Source organism: Phocoena sinus, chromosome 14 (genome assembly GCF_008692025.1).
Source record: "Phocoena sinus isolate mPhoSin1 chromosome 14, mPhoSin1.pri, whole genome shotgun sequence".
NCBI lineage: Eukaryota > Metazoa > Chordata > Mammalia > Artiodactyla > Phocoenidae > Phocoena > Phocoena sinus.
This window is the reverse complement of record NC_045776.1, coordinates 70,360,120-70,374,228: the sequence shown is the minus strand read 5'-3', so window position 1 is coordinate 70,374,228 and position 14,109 is coordinate 70,360,120. Positions and strand designations below refer to the sequence as shown.

The following is a 14,109-nucleotide window of genomic DNA, read 5'->3' as shown; positions in this document are numbered from 1 at the left end:
ATTCATTCCTTGATCCATACTTGAGACCTAGATTGTGCCGGGCCCTCCACTACAAGACGGGGGTCCTGAAACCCTAGTTTGGTCCTTGTTCTTATAGAGCTGCATAGAGTGAGAGCAGCTGGTGTTTATTCAGACAGTCTCACAAATGCGTTGATCATTGGAACACGTGGCAAGAGGTAGGAAAGACAGGTCCACGGTGCTCAGAAGGCATTTAGCAGGGCGGAAGTATTGTCCACAGACGCTCCTCTGAAGTCAGAGGAGGTGCTGGGGCACACGTGGGTCCCGAGCACGGAAGTTCTGGGGAGTCACAGAAGGTCGGCAGAGGTGGGGTCAGAAGTGATAGGGTAAGGACCGCAAGATGAAGTTGTAAGGGAGAGAGGCAAACAGAGGCCAGACCAGACCAGAAAGAACTTTCTGGGCCAGTACTGAGGAGTTTTAAAAATCTTAAGAGCCGTTGGAAACAAAGTGTTTGAAGTAGGAAGATAACATGATAAGCCTTGCGAGTCTGAAAAGGTTCCTCTGACTGCAGTGCAGAGAAATGTTCTGAAGGATTACTTTACGGTCTGTTTTATCACAGTTTTAAGTTCCTGCAAAATGCAGTCTATTTTGCTCACTAGGTAGGAAATCAAAGAAGACAGTTCCTTGCTGAAGAGCTTTTATTTAAGTATCCACCTGTAAAAAACCCCCTAGTTCTTATTTACCTTGAATTTGTAATCAAGGCAGAACGTCTTAACCACAGTTATCTTTGAAACGGTACCAACACCATCATTAAACCGCTGCCTGTTTGCCCACTTGGGTCAGTGTTCAGTTCTTTGTGTCTCGGACCCCACCTGAGACTCAAGATGGTACCTGCTCAGGGCCTGAGAGATGAGGGATCATGGTCAGCAAATTCTGTAGAGGTAACCAAGTCAAATCCCTTCAGCGGAGCTTTTATTTCATGTTGCTATGGAAACTTTGCCTTCGTAAGTAGGGTAACATAGGACAGCTCTGCCAAGAGTCCAGGGTCAGAGAGCTGGGGTTTGAATCTTGGCTGGCTACCAAATTCCTTTGTGACCTCAGGCAAGACATTTCCCTTTTAGGGGGTGGGGAGTTTAGTTTCCTTGTCTTCAAAATAAAGAAATCGGACCACGTGATTTTTTTTTTTTTTCTTTCTTTCTTAAGAGCCCTTTCTACTCCTGTGGCCTATGATTCTAAATCTCCAATTCATGTCCCATCTTAGTAACGTAGCATCTTAACTATACTTTGACCTTTTGCAGTTTTCTCAGGGCTGTCATCAGAATGATCATACACCATCATGTTCAGAAATACCCCCTTTCCAGGCTCTGTTTGTCCTCTGGGTGAAGTGAGTGGAGTTGCGCTCTCAAGCTGGGAAAGACCCAGGCTTTACTAAGTTCCTGGTCCACCCGCTTCTCTGCTCTAGAGATGAATTGTTCATCAGATCAGGAACCAGAGTATGTGGGGAACCCCATTAAGGAAGAAGCATGATATTTGGAGCAGAATGAGCCGTCGCCAGCAGACCGTGGAAAGGTCTGGTGAAACACTGGTGGGATTGCAAGTAGGAGGGTACCCGCCCACCGAGAACCACATGGCTTTTAACAGATAAAGGGCAACACCCTTATTTTACCTATTTAACACAAAATATATCTTAACATTAGTAAACGCTAACACCTCTCAACAGACCTCTCAGGAAAACTAGGTAACCACAAGATGAATTTCGTCATTCATTCTGGAGTAACTTCCTCCAGAAGATTTGTGAAAATTGAGTTCAAGTTCATGAATCTTGAGCACATAGGAATGTGTTAACACAGATTTATCTGTATGCCCTTGATCGACAGGTATGAACAATGTGAATTCTGTTTCAGATTGTTCCGTTGAAATTTGAATACTTTCTGTGGAATTTAATAATAATTTGCTTCTGTTAAGAAAGTGGTTATAGATATTTCATGCCATTTGTTATCTGAATCAGTTGAGTGGCAAGTGTACACTGTATATTTATCTCAATGAACCTAGTTCTAGATCTAGTGGGGCACTGATGGATTCTCACCAGGGAACACGTGTGTGTATCCAGCACCCACGTCAAGAGATAAAAAGTTACCGGTGTTCCAGAAGTCTCCCTGTGTCCCTCCCAGCCACTCACCCCACGCCCAAGCTAACTACTACCCAGATGTCTAAAAACGTAATTTACCTTTGCCCGTGTTGAAACTTCATATAAATGTACTCTTTTTGTGTCTGGCTTCTCTCACTCAGTGCTGCTTGTGAGATGCATCTGAGTCGTTGCTCTTAGCAACAGCGCCTTCTGTAGCTAAATAGCAGGGGTCACCAGGCTATGTGTGTGGCCCAGGGACCAAATCTGGCTTGTGTTCACAGCCCATGAACTAAGAATGGTTTTTTCCTTTTTAAAGCATTGTAAAGAAAAGAAACAAAGAAGAATATGTGATAGAGACTGGATGAAGCCCGCAAAGCTTAAAATATTTACTGTCCAGCCCTTTGCAGAAAATGTTTGGTGGCCCCTGTTCTATAGTATTCCATCATATAAATGTGCCACAATTCGTGTATCCATCCTCCTGTTGGTAGACATTGGGGTTATTTCCTGGTTTTGGGCTATTTTGAATAGTGCCATGAGGACCATTCTCATGTCCTTGGTGCACATGAGTCCAGGTTGCTGTTGGGTAAATACCCCAGGGTAGAAACGCTGGCTCATAGGCTTTGCAGGTAGTGATCAACTTTAGCAGATCCCACTGAACATCTTGTGAAAGTGGTAGTACCATTCTGCCTTCCCAGCGCCTTACTGGAAGCTCCATTAACTCCATACCTTTGTAACACTTGGCATTGTCAGTCTATTTAACGTTGGCCATTCTCATGGGTTTTAGTGATGACACATTGTGATTTTCAATTTGCGTTTCTTTAGGGAAAACTGAGGCCTAGCATCTGTTTATAGGCTTGCGGGCCGTTTGATACTCTCTTGTGTGAAGTGCCTACATTATTATTTTTATTGTTGTTGTTGCTCTTTTGCCATTTTTCTACTGGGTTGTTTGCTTTTTCTTTATTGATTGTTGAGAGTTCTTTATATATTCAAGATATATATGGATTGCAAATATCTTCTACCATTCTGTGACTCACCTTTTTACTCTCTTACTGGTGTCTTCTGAAGAACAGAAGTTCTTACTTTTATTTTAGTCTAGCTCACCAATATTTTTATTGTTAGTGCTTTTTGTGGCCTGTTTAAGAATTCTTTACTTCACCCTAAGGTCCTGAAGTTGTTCTCTTTGGTTTTCTCCTAGAAGCTTTATTGTTTTACCTTGAGGTCTATATCCACCTGGGGTTGAAGTTAGTGTGTGGTGTGAGGTAGGGGTGAATGTCCACAGCTGATTGTACAGATAGCCTGTTGCTCCGGCACCACTGATTGAAAAGGCCATGCTTTCCCCCTACCCTGCTGGGTCACTTTATTACAAGTCGAATGAGCATTTACATGTGGGTCTACTTCAGGATTCTGTTCGGTTCTACTGGTCGATTTGTCTGTCCTTGGGCTAGTTCCATACCGAATTACTGTTGCCTTACCGTAAGTCTTGATATCTAGCACTATGCGTTTTCCAGCTTTATTTTTCTTCAAGAGTATCTGAACTTTTCTTGGCCGTTTACATTCCCGTATAAATTTTGGGATCAGTTTGTCAATTTTCATTTTAATTAAGAGTGCATGGAATCTAGAGATTAATCTGAGGGAAAATTGGCATCTTTACAATTGAGTTTTTCTGTCCTCGGCTCTGGTACATTTTTCCACTTTCAAAAGCTAATTTAATTTCATTTTTATTCCCAGTGCTTCAAAACAGTAATATAGATAACATTTCCCCCCATGGTATGGTTCTTCCAACCTCAGAATCAGAGATTGAAAATGGATACTTGACTAGCCAGAACTGAAATGTAGACCAACAGAAAGACTAGTAAGGCAGTAATATTTTTCTGTAGAATCTGAGTCTTTTGAAGATGTAGATAGAGGAGTCATGATTGAATCAGAGTGACAGAGCACCTTTGAGTTCATCTCTAATTAGCAGTGTTGTGTCTCGGTGCATTTTTCCACGGAACCAGACCCACTTTCCTGGGTCTGTTAAACTTACCAGGTAGGTGTCTGTGTTTCATGCACGGGGCAGTGGCATGGATAAAAAAAAAAAAAAGTGTAGATGGTGTTTGGCAGTAGATGCGCTTTCCAGGGCAGCTTTTGCTTTTCTTATATATATTTTTTTCACTCCAGGATTGTCCTTTCATTGTCTGTATGACCTATGCCTTCCATACGCCAGATAAACTCTGCTTCATCTTGGATCTGATGAACGGTGAGCAAGCCTTGGGAAGTCTGAATACACTGCAAGACTTTGCCATGATGTTGTTTGTTTGTGTTTTCATGATGTTTTATCTTAGCCTGCGTTGCTCCCGACAGACTGGCCATTTGGGTCTTTCAGGTAACTAAATTCCTCCTGAAGTTTAAGGAAACCTTTTATTCTTCAATTTTCAGTTCAACTTCATTTAAAAATGTTGACTGCCATTGCCCTCTGGCCCTCCCAGTCTCTCCCCAGGAAGTTGCATTTTCTAGAAAAGATTTTCATAAAATAGTTAAAATACAGTGAAACTTGATTTTCTGGAATGCAACTGGCCTGGATGTTTAGTTTGCGTGTTCCTGGCCCTCAACTTTTAGGAATGAAATGCCTCCTAAAGATACATAGGCTGAAGACAGAAATGTGTTTAAAAACCAACTTTGAAGGACTGACTTTGAGCCAGGACAGATTTTAGCCCAGTCTTCTATGCGTTTAGCCCAGTTCCACTGTACATTGATCTTTTAAACTGTGACTGATGACCCAGAGAATGATGAAAGAGTTTTAGCTAGAAAAGTAGTTTTTTAATACTAGAAAGTGACATGATATATACTCAAAGCATTTTTGGTAACGAGAGCTGAAATTAAGATGTACAGTTCAACAAATGAAATACCTTTTTTGAAATTCACTTGAAGTTTTATTACATTTTGAGTGTTTGATTTAAAATCAGACCTACCCAACAGCGTGAAGGAATTTCCACACACGTTATAATGAGCAGACACAGCCAGACACAGCAGCGTGTCCCCTGTGTGAGTCTATTTATGTGACCATCAGAACTGGCAAAACTAATCTGTGGGGGGAGAGGTTACAATAGAGTCCGACTGGCTTTAATTAGGGGCTGTGAGCTGATATACTGCCTGGGATGGGCGTGGGAAGCCTTCAGCAATGCTGGAAATCTTCTACACCTTGATCTGGTAGTGGTTATACAGGAATATGTGTGTGTGAACAGGAAGGTACTTATAAAATCAAGGGCAATAAAGTTGGACACACATGAACTTTCGTAGATCAATTGAGGCTCTTCTTTTATACTTTATAAGAACATTCCCTTACCCTGTTTGTAGCCTTCTGTGTCTCTGTAACTTGAGGCCGTATGATGATTTGCCTTTTCCAACATTTTATTATGAAAACTCTAAACATATGGCAAAATTGAAAGAATTTTACTGGGGACACCCGAATACACACCACCTGGGTTTTACCAGTTAAAATTTTGCTGTATTTGCTTTCTCATATATCTATCAATATGATCAATGTGTTTGTTTTGTTTCCTTACTATTTATTGTCCACAGAATGAGTTGCTAAGCCACCTCCTGGATCACTACATGGGTTGATTCAGTTATTAGCCAGAACGCAAGTAATCAAAGCAGATTAGCTAACCCTCCCTCCCCCTTGATGGTACATCTGGGAGCTGTGATACCTGTCAGAGAATGGTGGCTTTGTTTCATATCGTCCTGGCCATTGTCACATCTAAGTCTTCTCAATGTTTTAGTTTTCTCTAGAATTTTTAAAGCATTTGGTCAAATTAACAGAAATCAATGGCACACATATAGAGAGAGAGAGAGAGAGAGAGAAAGAGAGACAAAGCAGAAGCATAGTTTACCTTTTTCGACTGTATCATAACTATGCAGGATGACAGTGGTTTTTGTTCCCTTTAAATTAATGCACTGAATTTAAATTCCACGTCTCTGATTCCAGGGGGCGATTTGCACTATCACCTTTCACAGCACGGGGTGTTTTCTGAGAAGGAGATGCGGTTTTACGCCACAGAAGTCATCCTGGGGCTGGAACACATGCACAATCGGTTTGTCGTTTACAGAGATTTGAAGGTAAGGCCATTGGACAGACTCCTTCTGTTTATCGGACCTGTGCAATAGGTGTTGTATTGCAGTTGTGGTCTAACAGGCGTTTCCACCTCTTTCATGGTATTCTGTCATTTTCCTCGTCTCAGCCCCGATAAAGGCATCACCTTTGTGATGTCGGTCTCCTCCAGACTCTGAACTCTGTTCTAAGGACTCCATCCTACTCGTCCCTGTTACCTCCGTGCCTGGTGCAGCACATATGCCAACTCAAAAACTTTAATTGGTTAATTAGTGAAAAGCAGGGTAGGGGTGTTTTGTTGTCGCCCATTTTACAATTGATTGTAATTCCATTAATGTTCACTAAGCAACTGGCTCTGGCTTAGTGTGAGACCAGGAGGTGTACAAAGGTGAACTAGCAGAGAACATATATGTCTTACGGGAAGTATCGACCTGTGAACTAACACGTCGAAGGGCTGAGTTATAACTCATTTGTTAGGCAAGCCTGATCCGATCAGGGCAGAGTGGCTGACAGCCTGGAGAATTTCCCCCAAAGGGCACTCTCTGAGCCTCAGATTGTTTTGAATTTGCCTTAAAAAATCACTAATGGATTTTCAGATCCCTGAACTACATAGCCCCAGTCTTCCATGCTTGGGCTTCTTCCCTGTGGTTCTCTTTAAAATCTTACTGGACTTGGAAAAAAAGGAAATAAGCGCGTTCTGAGTTTTTCCATTCCAGACCATGATGCTTGGTCCCAGGTTCTGCGTTAAGGAGGGAGTTGGGAGTTTGCTTGGTACATCCGTGGTGATATTCATCTAGCCGGCCGCATGAAGATGGGGGAGGAGATAAACGGGACCTTGACAGACTATATAGAAATGATCGCGCAGATATATAAAGGTGTAAATAATGGTGAGAAGAAAAATGATAGCCATGGCAACTTCCCAAGGAGGTTGGGAAGAGAGTGGGTTTGCCTCCTCTCTGCTTCCTTCTTAACCTGAACCCAGGTTAACCAGCTAAAATGTACACATGACGTTCCTTTGCTCGTGTGTTTTGATTAGCTTTTAAAGGTTACCTCCTAAGAATCTAAAATGGTGTCTTTTAGTGTTGGGCTTATTATGTTTTTCACAAGGGACTTTGTAACTTTTAAAGCCTCCTGCAAGGTTAAAGAATTACTCCCTTAGCCTTCTTCATATGAACATAAAGAAGAAAAACAGTATTTTCATCACATTAGAAATAATTAGACACTGGTTGGCACATGACATTTTATTTCCTCATGGTGAGTTTTGCAGAAGAATAAAATACACGCCGAAGGCCCATGAAGCGCCATTGTGATACATTTTAATTTAAATCTATAACTGGTTTCTAATCATCTTGATGCAGTACTTTTGTCTTCTAAGCTATTTAGTAGGCAATGGTATTATGCAGTTTCTGTTCAGACTTAAATCTAGTCATTCATGCTTCAGGTTTATAATGGCATGCCATTATTTTCCTTTCAAGCAAATCAATAGCTGATCTCCAGCAGAAAAATATCAAGATGACTGTAATTCAGTGTGTATTAGGGAGAGGAGCTTTGTTTTCCACGATCATGCTGACTAAATCTAATCTTAATGGATACGTCTCGTCAGAGTTGTGGTCAAAATCATATTTGGTCATTTGGTAGGGCCCTCTGTTGATTCTGTACTAATAAACAGAAATGACGTTTATCGGGATTAATGCGGCACTGTGGAATATTTTGATTTCTTTGGTCACTATTTGTATGTTTTTACAAGATTCCTTTCTGTGCTGTGCTTCGTGGCTTCATTCTCTGAAGTCCTAGTAGTTACAGAGGCCAAGGAGCCTGTGGACTCACTCCCTTTGTGGAGAGACTGACCGTTCTGGCTGGATTGCACTTCTTGCTGTGAAAAAGAAATACTTTAACTCCGATAGACTGTGGTTGTAACCCTCCAGTCTTACCTGCCCTGTGTTCCATCATCAAATGAGTAGAATCCTTCCCATCTGTCATTACCACTTTCCTGCTGAAATTAACACGAAACATGTCATTGTCGGTATCATGCCCCACTTGGATGTGATGATATAATTAATGCTAGGGTTCATGTGTAGGAATGAACTGTGATAAAATAATGAGATATCAAGTGCCAATAGTTTTAGAAGTTAGCCCCTGGGACATCTTGGAGACTCTTGAAGATCACCTTCTCTTTCATTTTAGCCCGCAAATATCCTCTTGGATGAACACGGACACGTTAGGATATCAGACCTTGGTCTTGCCTGCGATTTTTCCAAAAAGAAGCCGCACGCGAGTGTGTGAGTAGTATAGCACCTCTGTCCCTGTCGTTTCCTAACTCAACTTGCCTATTCACTCAGACCCCGACATGGTCATTTGTTCCCCCATTTTTTTCTTGCCAATAGCGATTTTCAGCATGTGGCAGTGCCGGGTCAGGGGAAGGTCCCGTATCCCAGGCTGTGGGAGAGGAGATAAGGGTGGTGGTGTGCTCGCTCTCACCAGTTGGGGGAACATGCAGGGACCCACAGTGTAGCTGCCCGGGGGCAGGGTGGTCTAAGGGAAAGATAGGGGCCTCAGCAGCAGACCCAAATCTGTGCTGGCCGTGTGACCCTGAGGCAGTCAGCGCACCTGCTTGACCCTCAGTCTCTTTATCTATAGAGTAGAGGTAGTAATAGACCCCTGAAAGTTTATATGCCAAAGAAGGTGCACAGGCAATTGCGTAGAACTTTCCAAGGAAGGCCCAGAGGCCAGGTTTCTCTCTCCATCTACGTTTTCCTTCTTTTTCAAAAGTTTGGGGTTTTTTTGCTAAAAAGAAATTAGAGTTCTTTTTTTAATTTAAAAAATCATCTCCTTGCAGTTCAAGCTTTTAATGCAGGTCATATTGTTAGATCTGAATATTACATTCGTCCTCTAAACAACCATGCAGAGGAAGCTCCCTGACGCCCTGGCCGTCGGCCAGCACCTGTCCCCTCTCAGGGGACCCTAAGCTGCTTCCAGCAGTGGCCATGCTTGTTCTGCAAGTGTTGACACTGGCCCAAGGACTTCCCTGAACCTGAGATTGTTAAAATGACAACAGGAGTATGAAGTAGATGCCCCGGGGCTCAGGAGAAGCAGAACGGAATACGTACTGGTTTTTATTCCTATTTCTTTAGTATCAGTTTATCTGGGTGGAAGATGTGGACATATGTGCAGTTTGTGGAAAAACAGGTGACTTTTGCTTGATTTTTCTTTTTCAATATATCAGTCTTAGCAGTGAAGCTCTTAAAATTCCATTTTATTGTGCATCATTACTGTGTTGAGTGGTCTTGAAGTAACTCCCAGGAGTCTCATTTCATGCATCCGTGCAGAAAATAAACTATAAATCCTGTTTTTGTTTTTTTTTGTGTGGGACTAAAAATAAAGTGGTTCTAAAACTGCAGTACTTTATGAGGGGCTACGTTAAATCAGAATTGCCATTTAAAGCCCTGATCAGATGTTAATAGCGCTTAGCACCGTTTCTGTAACCATGTTTCTCTCTTCCTACAGAATCTGGGATATGGTGATAAAAGCCTTAGCATTTTGCCAGCACTTGACAATTATGAGGCCAGAACCTGGGGTTGTATAAGCCTCTCCCAGGGAGTTCATCAGACATTTTTAAGAGAATCATTTGAATTTTTAATGCCACGGCTATTTGGTATGCTAATTTCTTCAATTTAGTATAGTCACAACTGAATATGAATCCGAGAGCTCAGAAGAGTTAATCTCCCAAGGGAATTAACTTTCAGCTGCAGAGCTACTTATTCCCTTACAGGACCTCCCCCTCTTCTTAGTGTATGTAATTCACATGTCAGCTCTGAAAGGCGGGCTTTTGTCCATAGCTGAACAGCATCTGTAAAGGGATGGGATCGGGAAGGTTGATTTTCATGTTTAAACGATGATAGTGAGGCCACTACTTAAAAAGGATAAACGCACAACAAAATTTTGTATTTTTAAGTACAGGAGGCATATCATGGCTGAGAGCAAAGGCTTTTGAGTCAGCAGATGTGGGTTTGAATCCTCCTTCCACGTGGCACCAGCCTCATTTTTCTCCTCTATAAAGAGGTAGTAACAATGCTGCTTACTTCACGTGACACTTGTGAGGGTGAAGTCAACTCCTTCATGTAATAAGTATTTACTTCACATTGGCTGTGTGCCAGGTGCTGGCGATGCAGCGGGGACTGAGGCAGAAGAGCTCCCTGACCTCCTGGAACCAGCAGCCCGGGGGGCTGTCCAGGAAGTGACCGGTCTGGGGGACAGCACTCATGCCATGAGTTGAACGTCGGCTGTCCCAGGAATGTGTGGCCGGCTGCTCTGAATATGTTATCTTCACAGAGGACCCACAGGGCATGCGTTATAATCATCTACTTCTATGGGATGGAAACTGAGGTTCAGAGAAACTAAGGAACTTGAACAAAGTCAACATGCCTGGCACATCGTGGGGCTAGACTTAAGACCCAGTTCTGTCCGACTCCAAAGCTTGTGTTCCTTACACTCTGTCTGAACCCCCTGAGGCTTTGAGAGGATCGACTTGGTACGAGACGAAAGATTCGTGGCCAGAATTTCACCCTAGACCGGGCTTCTCTGGTCTTTTCAAAGCCGTAGGTATGATGCCAGGACTTCGTCAGACGCTGGCCCGTCTGCACAGCAGCGTTGTGGTTGGTTCTCCAGCTAGGTTTAGACTCAGTCCCTCTAATGATGGAATCAAATCCTGACAAACTGAAAGTGAACCATGGAGCAGCCACCAAATGACACAGAAACACTTTGTTTTTGGAATCAAACAGATCATCAGTGACTCATTGAGTCCCAGCTTATTTTATCCAGGACCACAAAGCTCAGTCCCCTGTCACCGTGTCTTCAAATGCTCAAGTGTTCTTTCAGCATGAACAGCACAGATCGTCAGTGGGAAGCGGCAGGGAGCGCTAGGTGCTGCCGTGTAGGCAGAAGCTGAAAACCGTGGAGGTGGGCAGGTCCAGCGCTCTGCTGTGTCCAGTGTCCACTCGGAGACGTCATCTGCGTTAACCCCACGCATTTATACTCGTTGAGATCTTCCCATCCCAGAACTGGGTTTTGATCCGGAGAATCGCAGGTTAAAAAGGTCACCACAGAGGTTTTCCCAGCAACAGCAAAGTTAAACCTCCCCAGAAAATGGCTTGGAGGCCCCTCGAGGAAATCTCTGACTCTCACAGCGTGCCTTGCTGACCTCACGCTGTCAGACTTTGGTTTCTGGATGGCGAGCTTTGCTGAGGGATGGACCTGTGCCCGTTTTCACTGTTTGAGAAAAGTCTTTCAAGATAGAACTCGGAGGCAGAGAGGGTATCGGGCCCAGTGCTGAGCCAGGATCACTTCTCGGAGCAGATTCTCACTGTTTCCGAGCATAAGTTAAAAAGGATTATAATAACATAAGGATAGAGAATAAAATCCCTAACGTAAGTTGAGTTCTTTTTAAGAGCCAGCACTACCCTAAGCCCATTACATACGTGTGATCCTCACGGCACCCCTGTGGGATGAAGGTGTCATTTTATCACCCATTCTATCAGTGAAGAAAATCAGTGGAGGATGGGAACAGAGCTACGGTTAAAGGCTTTCTTGGGGCCATTTCAGGCCACGTCTTTGAAAGTTCCCCACGAGCCCTCTCTTGCATGCTTGGAGCAGTGCGTGCTCAGATCTTTAAGGAGGGGTGGGGAGTCACAGAATGGGAAAGGATTTTGAGTCGCAGATAACACATATTATATATAAATGGTTGTCCTCCCAAGTGATTTTTCTCAGCTTCCTGCAAGTCGCCTGCACATTTGTTTGGCTGAGTCCTTTGAGCTGTCAGCAGCTCTTTAAACCGGATACGTGATTTCTCCGTCTCCGTACCTGTCGGCTTGTCCCCCCACGCCCGCCCTGCCTTGGAGACCATCGTGACCGTGGAAGGGTGGGAGATACGATGGGCATGTGTGCGAGCCCTGGTCCTCAGCACGGGAGGGTGGCGCCACACGGGGACGCCCGTGCCCATCCCTTCCAGGTCTCTAGCGCTACGGTGTGGTCACTGTTCACCGCCCCCTCCCCCCGCTCCCTTCCCCGGCCCCACACGTCTCCTCAGGAGAGCCCTCAAATGGGCCTGCCCTTGGTTCCTCCTGGCTGTAGTGAGGAAGGACTCCCGAGATTCACATTTCACCTCCGAGACCGTGGAGTGCACGCATTGTTCATATTCATTTCATATGGTAGTTTATTTATATTCGGTTCTATCCTAATGAAGACAGAAAAGGTCGTTTTCCCGCTGGGTGTTTGCTGAATCATATTTGGTGGAAGCACTGTCGTCCCCTTCCCCTTGTTCATAGTTGCCGACATTGATGAATGATGCTCAGACCTCTTGATGAGCTGGGAATATTTTATAAGGTCTGCAAGCACTGATAACCGCACATACCCTTTCTTCTCCCTAGGGGCACCCACGGGTACATGGCTCCCGAGGTCCTGCAGAAAGGGACTGCGTACGACAGCAGTGCTGACTGGTTCTCCCTGGGTTGTATGCTTTTCAAACTTCTGAGAGGGTGAGTGAAATGCGTCCTCTTAGCACCATCACCATGGCATGCACTTGGATCAAAATCCAAAATATTTGCATGTTATTAGGTGCTAATATCGTTTTAGATCACACAGTGATCTTTAAGCCACACACTGATCCAGGCGATGCCCACAGCTCTTTCTGCCCGTAAAAGTGAGAGTTTCTTTCCCGTAAGCTTTCGGTGTTTTTGTTCCATACCAGGAAGGTATGCCAACACGTTTAGACCTGAAGCAAGACTTTGTTGGAATATTTCCATCGATGTCTTATTTTGGGAATAAGTGTTATTTTTAAATGTAGGTAATCGAAGAGGGTAGAATTTCTTTTCCCTGGAATTAATTACTCATGACTGTCTTGTGAGGTTAAAGCATTTTTTACACGAAAGGATGCACACCCAAAGAGAACCTGTTTTAAAAGTGTGCATCTGTTTGTGAACATGCTGAAATTTGTAGGTTTCAAAAAAGAAAAATGAAATTGTGTAATTCTCTGTTTTTCATTTGTTATACTTGACCCTTAGTTCTAATCTACCAGGGACGATGAAATACAAGCGGAAAGAGGATGGAATGAAAGCGCTCTCCAAATATGTTCTCATATTGAATGTTTACAAATTATGTTAATATTTCCATTAATTTTAAGAGTCTTTAGCCAATTTTAACAGAGCGCTGAATTGTTTAAGATACGTTTTTGATTATTCTCCATTCACAGAGATACAAAAAGCAGTTTACATTAAAATTTCCTAGTCAGGATTCTCCCTGTAACGTTGCTTCTATGAACACACAGGCCTGGTAGTTTGCTAAACTTGCCATGTTTCCCTCAGAAAGCCTTACTGAGCGTCGCTGCATCTTCTTATTACCTTTAGCACAATCTGAAGAGAGGCTGGATTCCCTGTCTTCCCCCCAAAACTAGGTTCCAAGCACCCCGGCTGCTTCCCCAGGACCTGGATAATCTAGTTGTTCTCTGCTCACCGCATTCACTTGGGAACTAAAATTGTATTATTGCTCAGAGAGTCAGGTCCTGTTGGTCCTTAATTGAATTATCATGTTTGTGGAGCCTGGATGGCCTTAATTCATGTCATCAGACTAGCTGACCTAATTAGAGAGTTTCTGCAAAGCAAATCAGAGAAAACCACTTCCCACCCGAGATGTTTCTCCAGCCAGCGGGAGTCCCTGCATGCATGGTAAGTGCATCCGGACACACCATCTTCACTGAGGTCTCTGCTGAAGAAGGGGTTGGAGATTAGAATCCACACTTAGAGAGTCACGAGTTGATTTAAGAAAAACTCTGCACAACAGCAAAAGCTGAATGCATTAACTCAAGATTCAAAAGTCAGTTGTAGAATGTGGCAGGGAAACTTGCGAAATCTTGCCTTTAGGGCTTTGTTTGTTTGTTGCTTTT

General features: G+C 43.5%; 1 protein-coding gene across 1 annotated transcript in view; it reads left to right on the top strand.

Annotated features, from left to right (window-relative positions):
- Positions 1-14,109, top strand: part of GRK3 (G protein-coupled receptor kinase 3) — a 123,326-nt gene that overhangs the window by 87,071 nt on the left and 22,146 nt on the right. The window contains 4 exon segments of the mRNA XM_032602401.1: positions 4,247-4,325; positions 6,054-6,184; positions 8,361-8,455; positions 12,599-12,706. Of these exon segments, the coding sequence (XP_032458292.1) occupies positions 4,247-4,325; positions 6,054-6,184; positions 8,361-8,455; positions 12,599-12,706 (413 nt within the window).